The sequence below is a fragment of the Cinclus cinclus genome, chromosome 7 (assembly GCF_963662255.1).
Source record: "Cinclus cinclus chromosome 7, bCinCin1.1, whole genome shotgun sequence".
In the NCBI taxonomy this organism is placed as follows: Eukaryota; Metazoa; Chordata; class Aves; order Passeriformes; family Cinclidae; genus Cinclus; species Cinclus cinclus.
This window is the reverse complement of record NC_085052.1, coordinates 12,675,713-12,696,679: the sequence shown is the minus strand read 5'-3', so window position 1 is coordinate 12,696,679 and position 20,967 is coordinate 12,675,713. Positions and strand designations below refer to the sequence as shown.

Here is a 20,967-nt window from a genome sequence, read left to right as displayed (position 1 = left end):
TGCAACCACTAAGCAGTAAGTTTCCAATCCAGTCCTGCTTATTTAGGCATGCTCTCTCATCAGGTCGCCATTCAGTGGTGTCCTGGTTGAGTCAGGAATGCTGAATGGAGGGAGGCAATATACTTTAGGGAGTGCCTCTCAGCGTGAGACTGAGTGCTGGGGACAAGGCTGCAAACTAGAAAAGTAAATGTCTGGAAAACCAGCGTCAGTAGAAGCACAAAGCAGTCACCATGCTAATAATTTGCGCTTCTGCATAGCTTTCCCCATCTAAGAATCCAAAAGTGCTTTGCAAACATTGACTTAATCCTTGCAATGTCCCTACATGGAAAAATGTCTCAGTTTTATAGACAGGGAACCTGAAGCATAAAAGACTTGTTTGACTTTACTCATGAGTCTGCAGGATGCCAGTGGCACAGCCTAAATCTCTCAATTCCACTCCAGCTGCAGGTCCTGAAACAGTCTGGCCCCTGAAAGCTCTGACAGTGGTTATTATACAGCTTTCCAAAGAGTTTTGTGAGTGGCAAGAAGATCCTTGCTACTGGCGTTGTCCTAGCAGCCCTTCCCTGCCAGGAAATGCACACAGAACATTGTCACCATCCTGTTTAACCAGGCTGAGGAGCACCCAAGTCTGAGCACTTGAGGTTGCCTTGTCTCAGTGTGACCACAGCAGGAGCTGTGTAACCATGTCATCCCCAGTTCTGCGCTTGCCCCTGTGTGTTCCTGATGGGTGCTGTAACTCTGTGTGCCAAGGTGCTTAGGGCTCTTTCCCACAGCTGCTGGTTTGCCCTTCAGGGAAACTGTGGGAAAGAGACTGGAAGATTGTTGGCACTTAAGTGATATTTGACCATATATTCATGAGGGAGTGAGGAGGTTTGAAATAGCCACGGTTGGAAAGGGAAGAAGGGGGAGTGGAAGGTGGGGGCAGCAGGGGAAGAAAGGAAAAGTGGCCCAACCTTTCTCTCCCAGCTGTGCAAGCTTGCACTGATGGTTTGCATTTGCTAACTCACAGTACTGAATTTTATATGGAGGGAGCAAGGAGCAATGACAGAAGCTAACTTCGGTGAGGCAATGGGCACCCACTCCTGGAAAGAGCCCCTGCCATGGCCAGATTCCAACAGCATGTCCTTTGTGATTTCATTACCTGGGAGGGTAGCTTGGAAATGCAGCAAAATTATGCTCCATATCAGCAACAGAGCTTGGAGGGGAACTGAGACTTCCTTCCTTGACAGATCCGTGAGATCAAGCGCTCTGATCATAAAGCAAAGCACAAATGCAAGAATAAATAAACCTTTCTTAATCCAATCAACCTGGTTATTCTTGAATCCCATAAAATAACTGCCAGTGGTTGCTTGAGAAGGAGTTGCTATAAACATGACTTATAAGGAGGTGACATCCAAACTTTGTGCAACCCAGTGATTGTATTGGCAATTTTCCAGGATCCCCACGGGCTGCTGCTAATTGGCATCAAATTAAGCAGGTTGCAGCCACCCTCATCTTTAATACAAAGAGAGGGCCTCCGGGAGGCTACAGGTTCCAGCGTGTGGCCTTCTCACATCAAGAAGGAGCCCAGCACACTGGGACGTGGAGTCTCCTCAAGCCCTTCCCCCTCGTTGACAGATCTGGGGAAGCTGCAGGCCACACTGGACACCTTAACAATGGCTTAACCACCGTCTCTTTCTCAGAAAAAGAGGAAAAAAAATTCAAATATGGCTTTGGTTAAGTTCATGTTAATCAGCATTCATGAGACTCAACAAAAAAACAACAAACATAATTTCCTCCCTCTCTCCTCCACCCAGAAGCAGACTACTGGTAGAAACTGAAGCTAGAAAAAATAGTTGAAAGTCAGCTAAAGTCACCTTGGTAACTGCAGCAATACACTTGCCCAGAACAGGAGACATCAAACCCAACTACAAACAGCTTTAAAGAAACAAAAAGAATGTAATCATCTAAAGAATTAATCTGACAACTGCCCACGTTTACACCTCCCACAAGCTCCCAATCAGAGGGAAATGCGCTTTAATCTCCTCCAACTCCCCTCCAGTTTCACAAAACACTAGATGTGCAGTCTTTAAACTGGGGCATTTCCGGCATGCTGCTTCCATTTAAATCTGCCTTTCTTAATGCAGCAGCCCTGGCTTTTTCAGAGTTGTTTTTTCTGGCCACTGAGAAACATGAATTTTTTTGTGGGGGTTGGACGAAGTATTAAATCTGGAATAGACAAAGTTTGCAACATTTTTCATGATAGTCAGCTAGATCTTAGTCATAACAAGTAAAACTCCACTGACTCTTGCTGCTGATTTATTTGGTGATGGGGTGGAGGAAGCAAAGACTTACGGGTAACTGACAGTCATAAAACCAGGGATGTTAGTGTTACAAAGCAAAGTTTTTCTGCTTTTTTTCCCTGAGTCTGAAAACTACAAGCTGTGGATGGCAATGTATGTTAGGACATGAGCTTTTTATTAATAACAACCTAGAGGTCCTGCTGACCCTTCACCCTTTGGAAGGGTCAGCACAAGGATTTCCAATCTCAAAGAGAAAATTTTAATGGGTCTTTCTTAGTCCCCATGTCATGCGGCATTTTTCCAAGTCTGAAAAAAAAGTGGTGGCACTGTGGTCTCCTGATGTGTTTTGTGCAGTCCACAATACACAATTATTGTTTAGAGAGGTCTACCTTGGACAGAAGGTTACTTGGTTTCTGCTATTGGAGTTTCACCCTGAAATTGCGTGAGCTCCTCTGAAGGGAATCAAGAGACACAGAGTATGAGTATTTTGGAAAAAAAATTGTCAAAAGATTAATCCTTTCATGTCATTCAAAGTATTAACTACCATTTTGCTTCACCTTTTTGACAGAAGGGCTGGTTACTTATTAATGTGAAGTCATAATTATTGACAGCCGTAAAGTCGTGACAGTTCCGTTTGATAGTTATACATTAGTCAACATCTTCTCTTGAGCATGTAATGACAAACAGCATTTGCTGGATTTAATAAGACTCAGAAAGCTTTGCCCCTTGCCTCCAGAATATTGTCGTCATTCCTATTATTGCATTAACAACCGGAGGCTGTTTCCCCTCCGGACTGCAGCCCCATTGTGCTCACAGCTGTACTAGCTAGCATGGTGGAAACCTAAAAACCCACCTTCAGCTCAGAGGGATTTGGAGCCCAGGGGTGTGGGGAGCTGTCCTGCAGCTCTCTGTCCTGCTGAATTGGACAGAGGATTACCTGTGGGGATTAATCACCATGGATTACCTGTGAGGCTGTTCTGGGATGTCCCCATGCCTAGCATGCTTAGGCAGTCCAGGTGAGCAGCACACAGTCTCTTGTCTGTAGCAGTAACATTGCTGTAAAACTCCTAATCCACTCCACAGTGTCTAAACTCTGGAACTACATTTAGGAGTGCAAGTTTCTGGCCTGCTTGAAAATCATGCATTGCTAATGGCTGACCCTTTTGGTAGGGGCTGATAAATGAATGATTGGAAGCTGTAGACCACAGGCTGACTTTCCCACAGCTCACTGTGTATATAAGATCTGATAAGGAAGTTGAGACAAAGCTTAGCTTAAGGTCAACTGATCATTAATCAACTGTAACTGCACCTCTCAGGTAATCAGCCTGAAAAATGCTGGCCTGCTCCACTCTTTGAAGACCCCACCTAGAAAGAGCTATAAAATGTTTGCTGAAGCAGATTAAACACAACTTTAAGTGCCACACATAGACTACAAAGCATGCTATGTTTTTGCTTCAGGGTTAACCCACTAAACTGACACACTGCTGACTGCCAGTCCATCAGCCCACCCTGTGCATAAACTGTATCCTGACCTACCATGTCCCTGCTGGATCCTTTACTACTTTTTTGCGTTGCTAAAGAAAAAAAAATGTTTTATGGTTTTTATCTCACAGAGAGCTGAGCTGCTCTGGTATCTTTATTCTGTATGTCTCTGACCTGGCCATGTAGTGTATGGCAGATTGGACCATGAGATATCAGAATTTAGCTGTTTCAGAGTGGGCAGCTCAGCAGCATGGGTGAAGGGCTCACCTGGGACTAGGTGACCCAGCAGGAGCAACAAGCTGATCTGCACTGGAATTCACACTCAACTGCACTGCTATGTGTGTGGTTGATGGGTGTAATTTTGGGACAACCCTCAAAGGTAAAATCAAGTAAAGGTGTCATCTAGGTCACCTCATGAGTGTGAAGCTGATTCTTTACAATCATTTCCAGATGTACATTAAAGACAGATCAGCTTGGATAGAGGACGGATCCAGGCTTGTTTTAACAGTGTTCTCAAATGGAGCCACAGTTTGATAGCCTTGTTTAACCTTTGTGTTCTTGTGGCACAATGGAGGTACATTGCAATGTGAAATGTCAGTGCCCTCCTGCTTTCCCTGTCCCTCTTCTCTGCCACTTCTGTACTGTAGAAACTATCTTAACCAAGTCTTACCTCTATTAAATTCTTGTGGAATGCCAGGTGACAAAAATATAAATCACTTATCAGACACTTCTCATCAGTACATGTCATCCATTAAAGTCATAACCCATCCTGTCCTTTATTCTTTGTTCCAGACTGACGAGTAAGGGATCATGTTGGTGCTCTTTGAACATATAAAATGCTTATAGTCAAGTATTTTGAGATAGATCATTTTATTATCTAGAGGATTTGGTCTGGCAAAGTTCCTAATCATGTAACAACGTAACTGTGTTGTAGTTCCAGAATATGCCGGTCTTGCAGAAAATAAGAAATAAGAAAGCAAAGCTACCATTGTCCTAAAGCAACCCAACTTAAAGGGGAAAAGAATCTGTGAATCTCCTAATTGTCACGTGGAGAGTCTGTCTTTTGGCTGTCACACTTGATGCTGGTGGAACCAGGAGATTCTCAAAGCCTTTTGGTTGAACTGTGCAAAAAAAGGCACAAAGGACTTGACAGGTCTTTCCTGCAGGCTGCTGCCTGAAAAATCCTAAAGATAAAGTAATAGCAGGAGGGAGGATACACCTGGTAATTCTTCCAAACCATTTTGTAGTGTTTGGAGTTTTGGAGACTTTAGTTTTGCTGCAGTTTTTTCCAGAAAATTAGGGTGTTTTTTTTTTTATATACTGGGAAGGGATGCTCCATGTATATGCATCAATTCAGATCCTAGGTCAAATCAAGGTGAAGAGCTGCATGCTGGGACTAGTAGTCTGAGGGAGGCTGTATCTCTGCAGGAGTGGTGAAAACTCAGATGTGTCTTTTCTTCATAACAGTTTTTTCCTGTATCTTTCAATATTTACATTTAGAATAGCACACAGTACTGGAATCCTGAATATGTGCATTTTGCCTGTTCTCTTAGAAGCCGTAAGGACAGTTTGGAAAGCGAGAGCTCAGCAGCCATCATTCCTCATGAGCTGATCCGCACGAGGCAGCTGGAGAGCGTGCACCTGAAATTTAACCAGGAGTCCGGAGCACTCATCCCCCTCTGTCTAAGGTGAGCTAAGCCATCTTCCTCCACAGCCTGTGCTAGCATGCTGCTTTTGCCTTGTGGCATTGTTTCACCATACAGACATGCATGCAATGGGGCTGTAAAGGCCAGAGCTTAGATTTTTTTGCCAAAACACATTAGAAACAGATGATTCTTTGCATGATTCTGTGTTCAGAATGTTAAGATTGTTTCTCATTCTTTTTATGTCCTCCAGTGTCTTTTGAGTGCTGAAGCAGGACAGGGTTAGTATAGGTTTTTTTTTATTAGTCTAATGCTATCAACCCTGTGATAAAGAAGGGATGTCATAACACACTCTGTCAAAGAAATCCCTTAAGTTATTCATTCTGACTTATGGACTCAGATAAATGGTTGTGCAAAACCTGTTTGCAATCCGTTTATGCATACAAGAGTGGGTTTTAGACAAATTATGTCATGTGACTGAAAGAACAGCACATTGTGTGTATACTCTACACATTGTCTTTTGAAGGTTCAGTCTGTGCATATCACTGCCTTCTAGTTTTCCATAATTTCAGCCAGCATTATTTTTAAAAATCCCTGTGCAAATGTTCTAGTCCTTAAGATAAAGATGAACTGCTGTGTCAAGACAAATTATTGTAGGTGATTGAGTTACTTTACTTTAATGAGTTACATGTTGGTAGTATCAAAGTTATCAACAACAGGTGCACACTTGCCTGGGCCTGTTGAGATACCAATGGGAAAATTAACACAAACATATTTTATTTTACATCACAAATGTGTGAATAGTATGTCCTGATCAGTTACCTCAGCTCATCTGACCAGCGGTAACTCATCAAGCAACTGTAACTCTGGTAGGCACTAAATGTACTACCTGAAATCTTCCCTCCTTCCATGTTAGAAGCCATGCATGGGTGTCACAGATGCTCTGAGCTGAAATATCAGAGCCATGGTTTTCTCTTGCATTGAATGAAAAAAGGGAAGTAATACTGTAGATGGTGGTGAATGTGTGTTTTCTAGGTGTTTGCTTAAGTAATTCAGGTGACATTTGTCAAGCACCAGGGCAATTGATTACTAGGTATTGTCACAGCAATGAGCCTTCTTAGAAATGCATCTTCACATTCCCACACAATATGGAGTCTGGATTATCTTCTCTAGTTTCCATCGTGCTGGAAAATTGGCTGTCCCCTGCCTTTACATACATCAGCTCCTCATCATGGGGATAAGCATGAAGTGGGATTTAGATGTATTCTAGCTCTGTAAAAAGGTCCTGAGATTAAGGGGGAAGATGAGGGGTAGCTTCCTGCCCCAGAAGGAGGCTTATCACCTTTTTATTTAGAGAAAATCATTCTTATATTCCTGAAAAATAAATATTTGCTGCTTTCAAAATAGTTTCCCATGCTAATGGCAGAAGCAATAGTGATGTATCTCCATTGTTGTGTTGAATGCTGCGCACGCCCTCTCAACTCATGCACATGTGTTTCATTCCCCAGGGGAAGGCTCTTACATGGACGGCACTTTACATATAAAAGTATTACAGGAGATACAGCAATCACATTTGTATCAACAGGAGTAGAAGGAGCCTTTGCTACAGAGGAGCACCCCTATGCAGCCCATGGACCTTGGTTACAAGTGAGAAAGCCTGCCTCCTGTTTTTCCCCTTTCCTCCTTTACCGCAACCTAAAATTTATCTTGCTAAGGGCTTATGTTGTTTAAAAGTGTAACAAACCTGTATTTTCTGCTGCAACATCTCTCATAGCTCTTGCACAATATTTGCAGTAATTATGGCCTCAAAAGATAATGGTGAAATGTTGCTATTTATATTAGTGGAACTCAAAATGATAATTGACTGGAAAATTCAGAAATCATATGTGAATACAGTAGTATCCATTTCCTGAAGTCGGTGAACACTTTACAGGCTGTGTTTATTCTTGATTTCTTCCAGAAAGGAATTTGGGGAGGCAGAGTGGAATGACCTAAACAAGAATGGAGCCAGGGCAGAAAGAGCTAGAAAGCTGTGGGACTGTCATCCTGCAAAGCCAAGATCTCAGTTTGACATCATCCCTAATGGGAGAGCAGCATAGAGAGCAATGCCTTTCAGTTTTAGCTCTTTTCTATTGATTCTTTGACAAAAGCATGTGGTTGCTTGAAGAACCCACACATTTTTGCACCCACATGTTTCTGGTGTCACAGATTTTCCCTGGAAAATCCCCATCTGCTTGGAGTTGAGGGTCAGCCCTAGAGCAGTGATGCACTAATGATCTGACAGTGTAGCACTTGAATTTCTTTATGGTTATAAGCATATTGTGGAAAAAAAAAATCTTGAGGGAATATGTTAATGCAGAAAAGCTCATTTCTGAGGGACTATGTGCTCAGTATGGCTCTGCCTTCACTCTAACTGTGGCATTCCTGCCTCTCCTTCTGTTTTGAAGACAGGGGGTTGTTTCAGCATTGCAGTGTTGCAGTTAGCCTTCCAATGACTTGTTTTCAAGGCATTCTGCAGCCTGCATTCCTATGTCTGGAGGACATCATACCTTGGAATCTGTATGACTTACAAAGGAGCTGATCTCGGCCAGAGCCATCTCATATAGGGATTTTCAAAGAGCCTGCATGATTTGATTGTTCTGACTGGAAAGTGCAATGTTCCCGTAATGATTAACAGCAAAGAGTCAGGTTTAAGGGTGGGTCATTTGCTGTTGGTTCCTGTGCTTGCCAACACATGATACACGGAATCTTGTGACTGTGTTAACTCCAAACATGAGTGTTTGTTTGCATTTACATCACATTTTGAAATATATTGATGTGTAGAGTAGTCAGGTAACCTCTAAACAGTGAAGAACGGCAATAATTATGTCACCATTCAGACATGTTAACCCTTATGAACCTGGCTGTTTTCATGTCTCTTATTTTGGTACTGAAAAATGTGTAAGATTTTTGGAGTAGGGATGGAAAGGTGAATTGCTGGCTCAGATGGTAGGGAGAAACAAGCTCCCTTGCTTGTCTCCTACACAATGTATTGGATCCTCTTGTCTGACATAACCAGCTCTGCTGCTGGCCCCTTCCCTGTTCTGTGTTGAATACAAAGGAGGACAGGCTGAAGAGGGGAGGAGGGGAGGCTAAAGGCAGCCTGGGACAACAGGAGTAGCACCCGTTGTGAGATGTGGGAGTGTCTAAGAATCTTGGCTTAGGATGCAATGGAAGACTTGATCTGTACTCAGCCGTTCCTTGTGGTGTTGGGAGCAGGGGAGGGGGAGGTTCATGTGGCTTTGCTTCAGAAGTAAAAGAAGTTGTGGTGCAGAAAATTTCTAAGGCGGCGAGCTGTGTTTGGTGTAGTCCATTGCAGCCTGGGCTGCTGAGTTGGCAAGCCCTGCTATAAGCTTTCACAGCAAGGACCAGAGAGGATTTTCCTTCTCCCTTGCTTGGGACCCCAGGCACAGCAAGGAGCTCCAAGGAGAATTTGTGGTTGAAAGCACATTACTGCAATGCAGGGGCATGTTGCAAAGACACTTAAATGGAAGAACTGTGGAGGAGACGTGGCAGTCTTTTTCTCCTGGGGACTTTTTCCTTATCTTAGGGTAGAAATAAGAGCCTGAAAAATCCCAGCCTCAACTCTGCAACAGCCAGAGACTGGCTTCTCTTGAGTCTAAGCTTTGGTGCAGTGAGAGGCCAAACCTGCAAATTAAACACAGTACCTCCTGTTTGCATCTTTTGGGCTGGAGTGGAACGTGTGAAGGTGGGACAGGCTGGAGAGCTGCTGTCTATCAGCCCCCACTGCCCAGGCTGAGCAATGAGCTGGGAGTGACTGGGCTCCGGTGGAGGGTTAGCAGATGACAGGAGTTTGGCAGGTCCCAGCACCATTCCAATCAGACAGGTGTCCGTATCACCACCACAGCTGGTACTCAGCGGGAACCGTTTTAGCAGTCTCAGCAGAAAAAGTGAGGAGTCTTTAGACCAGAGAGATTGTACGCCCCATTTCTATCAAAAGACTTTCCAGGTCACGTTTGAGGCATGTTAGTAGGGGAAGCCTGTCCTGCTGCTGCCCGTGCTCTGGGGATGATTAGATTATTTCATTCTTCAGAGCTGTCAAATTGGCACCTTTCCCAAGTACTTGGAATTTTTCTTTTATTTAAGTAACATTTAATTAATTCTAGGAAGCTAAATTCTATTAAAGGTCTAAGCATGTTAGGCTGTTTTATTTCTGAACTCCTTCCACTGTGTCACGTATTGTTGAATAGGGAAATTGCTTTAACTCAGAAATGTACAAACATATTCAAGAAGTCCTCCTTGTTAACACTAGACTCCTGTTTATATACTAGTTACTGTGGCAAAGTCTCTGATGTGTAACACTTGAATTAACATTACACATGATCAAAGGCTTCTGCAGTTCTTTCTTCCACTCCCCCTTCCCCCAGTGCTGTGACTGCAGATCCCCCACATTGCCTCCTAAGCACCTCTCCTCTGCTTTCCAAGGGTAGATGTTCCAGATGCACAGAGAAAGGCTGTGCAGGAGGTGTCTGGCCCTATGTTAGAGGGTTAAGGATGCTGATCATGCAGACAGACTCCAACATAAACTGCCCCACAGTGACATTCGTATTTGTGATGGAGTGCCCAAGGTTCTTGGTCCAACATCTGAGCTGTGCCAAGTGTGCAGTTCATCACAGATTGACCTTGTTTGTCTCTAAAACATTCCCAAAGCAAGGTGAGGTTTTGCGTGTGTTTTCTCTCCCTCCCTTACTTTTGTTCCAACAGATGATAGAGACGCTCTGTTGAAATGTGTTACTGATCAAGCCTGTCCCAATAAAGTTGCCTGAGCCTTTAATACATATTAATATTATCCTGGGGTAGTTTGTGTCAAAGCCTGTCAGTGTGCATCATCCTTTGGGAATTACCATCATTAAGTCTCCAGTGATGGGAGTCAGGACATGCTTCTGCAAAGCTCCTCTGCTTTTATGTGGAGCTCTCTGCCTGTCTAGCACAAAGCAGGCTGTTCTCCCCTCCTGCCTTGTTCACCTGGACTGCTTACTCTCCCCAGAGGGGAGAAGGAGGTTTGTTTAACTCTACCTTTAGATAATTTGTGCTCCTGATGCTTTAGGCAGTCATTGTTCTAGGCAAAAAGATGACATTCAAGTCTTTGATCATGTGCAACGTACATGTTACACATCAGATACTGCTGCAGACTCTGACATACAAGCCAATACAGTACAGTAAAAACAAACCTATAGTTAAGGAGTCCTCATTAACTGTAAAATCTGGCACACATAATGTAAGAAATATCTCTGCACTTTAGTCTTGCCCCTGTTACACATGAAATTGCATTTCAATGCAATTGAAGAATCATACATATTTTTAATAGAGTTTGCCTGCCTCATTCACTGCACAGAGATTCAGCGTGTTTGGGGGATGAATCAGGAGCGTGGAGTAAAGTAGACTCTTGCCTATAGGACTTCCACATTTTTTATTTGTTAAAATTGGAAAGTGTAATGAATGAGGCAGGTAATTGCAGGAAAATCACTGGAGTCTTACAGTGAAGCCTGTTAAATGTTGCTCTGGAGAATTGGGTACTGTTCCTGCCTCTACTGCTCTTTTCTTTCTCAGTGCTATTCCAGAGTCCTAAGCTAAAAATGTTCTCGCCTGGCAAGTGGCTTTGTGTTCCTCATTTTCTGGATGCTCAGCTCAAGACCTGAAGTCTCATCTGTGTTCCCAGCAACAAGAGGAGTTCAGGAGGAATTCCCTTGTGCATACCTCTGTGCTCCACAGAACTAAGTGGACTGGAAAACAGGGATCTGCAAGTTTTGAGATGGGCACTCACAAGAAGTAGGCATCCAGATTCAACTTCACTCATTTTCCTATGTCTGTTCAGAAGAACATTTGTCTGGTCATCCTGTGAATAATGTAATTAATTCAGTGCTTGCCAGGCATTCCAGCTCCACAGATGAACACCAGAAACAGTTTCAGGAAGAGAGAAAAGTTTGTTCTTGTAGATCAGGAGAAAGGATTTCTTTGGGGCAGGGGTTCAGCCTGGGAGCTGTGGTCGAAGACCCATGTTCAGCTTCCTGCTCTTGCAGGTTTTCTCTGTGACTTTTAAATCTCTACTTCCTTGAACCTCCACCCCCATCTGCTATATGGAGGGGAGCACTTCCCTGCCTTGCAGAAATGTGAGGCCAAGCACATCAGAGGTTGAGAGAGTGGTGGACAATAAGATTAGGTATTTCCAGTGTTATCCATGCTGGCAGTAGTTGGATGGAGCATAGTAAATAAAGGAGAAAGAGAGTAGGAGAGAATGGGGAAGCAAGTTGAATGATAATGAAAAGAAATGATAACCAGTGCTGCATTCAGTGAGCAGAACCGTCCTGAGGACTGAGCAGGGCAGAGGTCTTGCTGGAGAAAAACTGCAGGTGATCCTGTGATTACAGATTTGTTTCCTGAGGCAGACACATGCTGGGGCCAAATTAGCATGGCATAGTTTCTGTGCAGAAATTTCCAAAGTTTTGTATGCCCAGTGTCACTCAACTCTGAATGCAGAGGGTATTTTTTCCAGGTAATTTACTTGGGTTTGGGACTAGTCCTGTTAGGCGGGTGGAGGCTATGGATCATTGGCACTTGGCACCCCCTGATTCTCAGCACAATGTGAGAGTCTCTGTGTGAACTGAAGAGCTCACAGCAGTGGTGGGGTGTTACCCTTTGGCACCAGGCCCTTTTGGGGGCCCCTCTTTGCTCACCTTCCATGCCAGTAGGTTCCCAATGTCCATCTGACAGCATGTGGATGTTAAGGCTGTGGAAATGTGGTTCTCCCATCTCCTTGCCCTTTGTTGTCCCCAGCTTTGGCATCTGATCTGCCCTTCATCCTGTTTTTCTGTCTCCGTCTTCGCCTCATCCTGACCCGTCTCTGCTTTCCTCTCCTCCCCTTCATTCAAGTTGGAAAATTCCTTCTCCTCCTCCTCCACATGGTCTGACTTCCAGCAGAAACACTGAGAGTGCTGGAGAGTTTCCCTGCCATTAGTTCTGATGTGCCTGGTGACATTCCTTACCTCTCAGACCAATGATCAGAGGAAAAATCACTCCTTAGCTACCTCTGCCCTGTTTTGGGGCAAGCTGACTTGGGCTGGGACATGGTTAGTGAAGAAGGACTCTTCATTTCTCATATAGGCTATGGGCAAACAGTACTTTCAGAGACTTCTGACTTAGCAAAGCATTTTAATGATCAGGAAAAAGACTTTCCCTTGTCCTCCAGAGCACTTGTTTGCTAATGTTCATCACCCTCTTCATAAAAGGTGGTTCTCATGCCAACAAAATTATCATATGAATTTGCTAGTACTGTCAAAATATGCTTTTTCCAAAATACCTCTCTCAATTCATTTTTCCCTAAAAATCTTTAGAAAAAATCAAAAACAAGGCATCCAGCATGGAAAAATAAGTTGAGGCTTAGGACAGCAAGGTCAAACCTTTCATAGAAAATGTTAAATGTGCCTGTAGGCAGGATAGGTACATGGAAGCTGTGGGAAGCATCCAGCATGCAGGAGCTATCAACATGTGCTATCTATGCTGGCAGTCACAGCAGAGGGGGGATTACTGTGAGCAGGGTCATGGGGGACGATCCATTCTTCTGGTTTGGCAACCTAAGTGAAAAATCTGGGAAAGAAGATCAGCCTGAACCCAATCTTTAAATATTTTCAGTTTTTCTTGCTGAAACAAAAGCTTTAAAGAGACCAAAAGCTGAAATAAAATCCTTTTATGTTGAATGAAACCAGAAATAAGAAAGTTTTCTTCAATAAAAACGGGGAAAAAAATCTGGTTTTGCAGAATAGGGCTGGAGGTGTTAGAAGTTTGCCTTCTCTAATCAATATTTAAGGGATATAATGTTGACATAGGATATGAGAAATTCATACTTTATTCATAATTTATTTCTTTTCTTTAATTTGAACCCCTATTTCTAGTTCTTTGCTTTATGGGCACCACAACTATAGGGTATTTTGGTTCTTCCTTAACTCTTCCAATTGAAGTTGCTCCACATCATATAAAACACTGAATTAGTCACAGAGACAGGGTGCATAAGAGAATGACTTTGTTCCGGTAGAGTCAGGACATTCCCCTGGAAATGAGCACATCTGGTTCTTCTCTGTGCTAGACCACATGTTAAATCATTTATGCACATTGGCATAATGGCAGCAACAGAGGTTCAAAGCAACATTTGAAAGAGCTACTCTGATGCTCAAAATGCTCACTTGTAAAGTGGTAGCTATGGGTCATGTCCTCTCTTGAAGACATAGGATTGATTTTTGGTCTCCCCACACTGGAATAGTTGTGTTATTCCTAGCATGGTGAGTTTAAGGACAACACCCACAAGCTGGTTTGAGTTGTGTACAACTACAGCCTGCTCTCCTCCAAAGCAGTTTTATGTGTCTACTCATGAAATTATTTTTCAGAATCTTTTGAGTGGCTTCCCCCAAATTCTTGAGCAGGTCTTAGAAACCCAAGTTAGCAGTTTTCCAGGAAGTTTATTGTATGCCCCAAACACTCCCCACAACCTTACTGTGTTACCCTGTTGTGTTCTTCTCCCTCACAGCTGAATGAGGCACTGGGAGACAGTCTAGGGTAGCAATGCACCGTTAGAACATGATGATCCTCCCGATGTCAACTCTCCTGCAGCATGTTCTCTAGTACTTTGTCCAGGCTAGTTTTGGATGAGTCAGGTTCTTTCATCCTTAATCTGTCTATCCTGCCACCTAATGCCCCTCCCTTGCCACTCAAACTACATTTTGGCTACTTTGTGTAGGTTGTCTTCCACCCACTTAGTACATTCCTTGAAGTGCCTGTTCTGCCTTTACTTTTTCTTACTGAAAGAATTGGATTTGCCTGTTGTCTTGGCTCCCTTGCCAGCCCTTTCCCCAGCTGAGCCAAATTTTATGTATTGAATCAAAGAAGCCTTGTCTGCACAATAGATCTCATCAGTCTGGGCTCTAAAGGAGCTCAGGTCCTTGGGATCAGCCTTGTGACTGAGAATGTCATGAAAAGATTCCACAAGGTCAAAATCTTTCAGTGTCATCCTATACTTCCTCTTCTGGGATTGTAACATCATGGTGTGAAGCAATAGGGTCCCTGAGGCATCTGTGAGTGGATGTTTCTCTTTTACAAGGGGGGTTGTGAATCTCCTGGAAGAGCAGCAGTGGAATTTCCCATCAGAGGTGTTTGTTGCAATTCTGGTACCTTTGAGGCTGTAGTGAGAGCTGTGATAGATTCAGGCGGCAAGGTGGCCTTTTCAAACAGTGTTAGGGCTGGCCTGACATAGAACAATGATGTGACAAGACCTCTACCCTGAACCACTTGTAGTATGAGCAAAGCAGTGCAAAGAAGGCCAGGTCAAGGAGAGAGCAGAGAGGTGGGCTGGGGGGGTGCCTGTGGCACAACACATGGTTCATCAGAGGATTTTATTGGTGGAAATTTCAGTGGGAAAGGCTGACACCCTCTAACTAAACTTTTTGCTGTGCTGACAGCAAGAATTAAGCTGAAACGTATTCAGGGCAAAGGACTCCTAAAAATTACTGGATATTTGCTGATGCAACAGATGATTTGTCTTAGGATACAACTGTTCCACCTGTTCCAGGCATAGCACCCAATGGATGAACAGTTTTTTAAAAGGGTTGGTGTGGTTTACATAGGGGTTTATTGCAATGTGTCCCCACCTTCTCTGGCCATGCATACAGGCCTGCTCTGTACTAAGTCCAGAACTAATAAAACATGGTTTCCTTTCTTTGACCAACCTGCTAGAAAAGCAACTTGCAGTGTTTAATGCAAACAGAGCACTGGTGCAAAGTGTGATTGTTTGGTTTTCTCCTAGGTAGGCAAGAAAATTGAGTATTATCAGTAAAAACCTCTGCTTCAGTGTAGCTGGGCCATTTGCTTGTGCCTTGCTCTGGGCAAAGCACATTTCTTTAAGTTGGGCACAGGTGCAGCTTGATTCCTAGCTCAGCCTCTTAGAGTCTTCTTTGATGGAAATCTTGCCAGCTGTGCCAGGCATTCAGCATTGGTGTGACCTCTGTCCCCAGTATCCTTTCCTGAGCTGAAAATTTCAATCCCTCCTGGCAGTGTTGAAGCCTGCAGTGAGAGTGAGATGGGGTGTTAACTGTGGGGTGGTACCTGTTAGCTGACTATAAAGTCTTTAATGTTTTAAGCACCAGCTGCTTTCAAAGTCAGCCAAACTCATTTGGAGGCCCGTGATCTTGTGTACACTTTTAGATTTCATCCTTTTTCATATACCTGCAGCGGAGTACCTGTAACAAGTCATGATACAGATTTCTCAGTCAGATGTGGGTATGAAAGCTTCAACACAGAAAGCTTCAACACAAACTCCTTCAGGTGACCCATAGGTGAGCCCTGTGGATAAGAAGTAGGTTTCAGCAAGCTCAGGTGAGACTTGCCACGAGAGGGAGACAGCATGTGTTCCCTGAGCACGTCCACCTGAATGAAACAGCCTAGTCTGGTGTTCTGAACATGTCTGGACACTTGCAGCTGTTAGTGAAGTGATGAGAACCCGAACTTTGTACCTCAGTTGTGTGGTAAGTACCTGTGATAGAAAACAGGGACTTATCTTCTGGCTAGTCAGTCATCTTCCGAGTATCTGTAGCATGACTCCGTGCCACAAAACAGAGCAAAAGGAATCCAGATCTGCTGGCAGAGGTTTAGCACATGTCTAGGCCTCTCTAGGTCAGGTCTGGGAGATCCTGGTGTGAGCAGGACTGTGCAGCACCCAAGGAGTTGTTTCAGATGCCCACAGCTGGCTGGCAGGGCCATTCACTGTTCATACTGCAAACAGCCATTGCACAGGCTGAGCTGCGCCCTGTGACCAGCTTTGGCAGGCTGGGTGTTTGCACAGGGATGTGAAAACACAGCACTGCGAGCACTGGGCTGCTGCAGCACGCAGCACACCTGCTCAGACTGCTCCTTTGCTTCCTCAGCACCGGCCGAGAGATTTCATGGGAGAAGAGGCTTGTTCAGTGCACCTGGGATGGCTTCGTTTGCCCTCCACATTGTGTCGGCTTTTCCCAGGGCTGCAGCACAACAGTGGGGCTCTGTTTTCCTTTGGGAAGGGAAAAAGCTGCTTCATCATTGTGATCTCTGTCTAGTGTCCTGTTGATAAGATCAGTCAACAGCATCAGAGGAAAACTCCGATTCAGTTCTGAACTATAAAGTGAGTGAGGCCTATTTGTTTAATTTGAGCTTCTAAGGTTTAAATCCCAGAGGAAATTAAATTAGGTGCCTAGAGCAATGGCAGTCTGTCATGTTTATTTGCTGGGAATGTCACCTTTAATATCATGCACATACAATGTGTGCGTGTTAATGTAATGGGGTATCATACTGTGCAGGAGCAGGCATGCTACAGGAATTGGAAATGTGAAATATGAGTGAGGGGCACTGAGATCAGATTGGATTTATTTTCAGCCTTCTCTGTAAGACTCACCAGCACAAAGGTGGTTTAGATGATTGCAGGTGGGGATGGCAGCCTGATCTATGTATGAGCACAGGCATTAGAGTACTTGGGCCGTTTTGTTTGGGCTACTTCTAACAGGAGAAATCTTGTCTAGACACAAATCCAGGATGACAATACTTCTTGCTTCCAAGCCCTCTTAAACAGTTGTTGTCCTGCTGGCACATGCCTTCCCCCTGCATCCTCAGGAGAGCCGCAAGAGTGCCAGTTTCCTGTGTTATAGGACATGGCTGTTTGTACATTTGGTTACACCTTCACTTTGGAGTCTCCCTACTTCAGGAAAGAAGGCAGGTCTCCCCAGCAGTATGGCATAGTAGGACTTGGGGTGGCCTTTTTTCTGACTTGGACTGTTAAGGACAGGCTCTGAGATACACACTGTGTGTGTGAATGTCACTGCAGCAGTTTGTCATTGCAGCCTGTGACGCTACCCTCCACCAAAGTTAACTGTCCATGCAGGGCTTGCAGAAGGCACTGCAATCTTTCCTCACATGCTGCACAGAGCAGGCTGCCTTTGCTTTGAGCCCCCAAATGCAGCTGAGCTGAGATGTGGTCTCCAGTCTCACTCCACTTGTCAGATCTTTCAGGGAGCCAGTTCAGCTCAGTACTTCAGTGGAATTTGTGTTTTTTTCAGTTGGATTTCCAAAATTCACTGAGAGAGGGCAGTGAGCTGTAGACTGGCTCAGCCATCTTAGGGCATCACACCCCGTTTTTGGTGCTAGGCACAGTGTTCCACATAGGTTTGTCCCTAGCCAAGACCTGACCTGTTCCCTCCTTCATTCTCTCCACCCTTTGCTGTTTACCCCTGCATACCCTGTCTTGTTTTCTTACAGCCTCAGAACAGCTGGCTGCCTTGCACACGTGGCTCCCATTCCTCTCTTGCCTGTGGCACCTTGGGAATGCCCAGGGGTCTTCCTGCTGCGCTTGTCTTCTAGTTTCCCTGCCAAAGCTGCAGCTCCTCATTCCTGCTCTCTCACCCATCCCAACCTCTGGCATTTTTGCTCATCCGTGGATGGCTGAATATTCATTTCCTCCTGGCCTGATTGCTGTGAATACCAATTCCTCCTCCTTTTTCCGGCTGTTCTGTAGATTTTGATGTCTGCCAAATTGTTTTCATTCCCTCACCCCACTGCAGACTGCACCTCCGCAGAAAGCAATCCGCTCAGTGCAGAGCCCCAGCTCCCCACCCAGCCCTTCCTCCTGAGCTGAGCGATCAGGTTGCCCTCTTGCCTCCAAGAGGGACAGATTTCTCCCTCCTCCTGCAAACAGTCAGCAAATGAGTGTCTCCAGTTCAACAGGCAGAAGAGTTGCAGGCCCCTGCAAGGAGACTGCAGCAGTTTGCGGTGGCACTGCGTGTTTCAGTGCAATGTTCCTCAGCTTGCCAGTCTGCAGATTGGTGCCAGGTTGCAGAGTCCTGTCCAAAGCAGCAAGCTCCTGGCTCCAAGCTGAAGCACAGTTTTTTCAGGCTCGAGGTATGATCAGAAATGCCTGGTAAAGGTGCCTGCATTCATGCTGAGCAACTTGGTCATAAACACTGGAGCCATAGGCCATAGGCAGGTTGAAGCTAAGTGAAGGGGGGAATTTAGTGAAAAGGGGAGGTTGTGATTCCGTTATTCCCCAGGAAATCTGTGCGTAGTGGCAGCAGTGTGGCAGTGTTGAGGGGAGAGGACTGCAGACACCTTGGATTTGGTGGTTTTTGGATCCTTATCTTACCCAATAAAAGAAGAAAGGGAGACCAGAGTCTTCCTTTTCTCTTTCTGTCCAATAGTACTACTTACATGTTGCCAAAATGGAGCCCAGAGACTTCCACTTGCCCATGGCATCCTGGCAGTCACTCACTTTCCACTGGTGGTACTGGCCCTAAGCAGCCAGTGGGCACGGGAGGTGGGCTTCCTGCAGGACAGTGGGACAACCTGGCTGCCCCTCTTCCAGATGAGGGGTGGAGAGCAGTGCAACTGGCCACTTAACTCCACCACTGTTTGGTGCTAGAACAGTCCCTTCCCTAGAGCACAGGGCTCCTGGCTGGGAAGCCAGGGAGAGGAAGGGTGAGAAAGGGGGTATGGGAATGGTGGGATCTTCTGCATGGAAAATAATGCCAGAGAGGAGGAAAGGGTGGACCAGAGGAAGGAAAGGAGGAGCAGTGGGAAAGAAACAAACCTGTAGGCTAAAATGGAAATAATAATCCACTGGATGCTGCTGCAACCTAACTCCCAGGAATGCTGCTCCAAGGCCCCCTCACTGTGTGGGGATGTTTGCCTGGTCCTGCACTGCCGTCTCTGCTCCTGTGCCAAGCCAGCTGTCCTGCCTGGAGCTCTGGCCTTTGCGGCTGTTGTGAAGAGGGCAGGATGTGTTTGCTTTTGCCTATCACATATTTTTTTAAAAAGGGTGGGAGTTCCTCTGCTTGAATTCCCGGGGCTGATTTCCCCTGTGATGTCTCTGGTTTCTGTGGTTTGGGGACTCCATGGAGCTGGGGTCGTGGTTCTCATCCAGGACTTCTGACTTGATAGCATCTGTTTTCTTGGACTGCTTCAGGCTTGCCAGCCTGGTTCTGAGATAAGCCAAAAGCTTTCCTAGCACAGGCACACAGGATGGGCATGTGCCCTCACAACATGGGGGTGCCTCACATGGGCACCTCTGGGAGCATTTCCCATACCTAGCATCTGGTTCATGTGAACCATGTGCTGTACTGGGGTCAGGCCCTCCCCCATGCCCAGAGCACCAGCTCTGTGTGGGTCTCTGGCTGTTCCTATGCTGCTGTTTCCTGATTAAACTGTGAGCTTGACTTCATTGGATCAGATGAAAGCTCCTGTCTTCCACTGTCTCTCCAACAGTTGTTATCTTGACCCTTTTTCCTCCTTCCCCCCTCTTTCTGTCTAAAGCTGAGCCTCTAATTTTAGACTGAGGGAGGTAATTGAGGGTCAAAAAAGATTGCTGTATAATTTCAACCTTTTTTTCAGTGGTTGGGGTGGAAGACAAAGTTAGGAGCTCCTTGCCCTCAAACCTTTGTATTGTGGTAAAGAAGGACATAGGGGAAGGAGTGAGTTGGTACAGTCTGCTCTGTGCACAAGTCCTGCTGTTCCTTGCAATTAGCTAAAACTAAGAGTGTAAAGGTGTAAAATACTGTCTTTCCTTTGCAGATCCTATTGACTGAAGAGTTTGTAGAGAGAATGCTGGAAGATTTAGAAGATCTGAATTCTCCAGAGGAAGTAAGGCTGCATCATTCCTATATCTTCCATGTACTGTCCCAGAGAGCTTAGCCCATCCTGCAGCTTGTCTTTGATCCTCCCCTCAGCCTGCAGGCTGCAGCCCTGCCCCATCCGTAGACTTGAGGCCATGCTAAGCCTTCACATCTGCTGTGAGGCACCAAGAGAAGGGATTGCAAGAAATACAAGACAGGGATAGGTATTAAGGGAGACTCTGCGTTTTGATTTCCATCAGCATCTTTTCCAGAATGGTATCTGAGCACCTCAAATGAAAGCAGTGAAGCCCCTGGGCCAGGAGGCAGGATTTCCTCCATGCCATGCACAGATATTGTCCTCACCAGCAGCTCATAGAGCATCACCTTCCCTGCTTTCAGAAAGGCTGAAAGTGGTGGCAGCACATTTACTTTTGAACTGTCTGTTGTATGGGCCTCCTTTAGTGGGTTTGGTAAGCAAGCAGGGCTGTTTCACATCTGCTACTTGGCCTTCACCTGCTGGCCCTGCATGGTGTGTGAAGGACCATCACCAGTCTGGAAGCATTACAGCAACAGCCAGGGGGGCTTTATAAAGCTGGTACTAAACTTCCCACTGCCATGTGATCTCTTCCTGGGGAACATTTAACACCCCATCTCCCAGGCATGCCATATAAATATTCTGCTTGACTTCAAAGATCAGTGGCAGAAATGACATGTAATATTTTTAATCCCATTTTTTACAGCTCCCTGCAGACTCTAAAGAAACTTTCCTTGGCTTGTAGAGCAGCCCTCACATCCCTTTCTCTGCTCCCCTCCCCCCAGGAAAAATCTCAGGGCTCTAATTGTTTAATCCAGAGTTGACTTAATGCCAGGGTGTTCTTCACTGTGTGA

General features: G+C 45.2%; 1 protein-coding gene across 3 annotated transcripts in view; it reads left to right on the top strand.

Moving 5' to 3' along the window:
• The window catches only part of SUFU (SUFU negative regulator of hedgehog signaling), an 85,391-nt gene that overhangs the window by 60,497 nt on the left and 3,927 nt on the right, over positions 1-20,967 (top strand). For all 3 annotated transcript variants that reach the window (XM_062496087.1, XM_062496086.1, XM_062496088.1), the window contains exons 9-11: positions 5,318-5,452; positions 6,916-7,054; positions 20,039-20,107. In XM_062496087.1, coding sequence (XP_062352071.1) covers positions 5,318-5,452; positions 6,916-7,054; positions 20,039-20,107 — 343 coding nt within the window. The remainder of the gene's footprint in view (positions 1-5,317; positions 5,453-6,915; positions 7,055-20,038; positions 20,108-20,967) is intronic.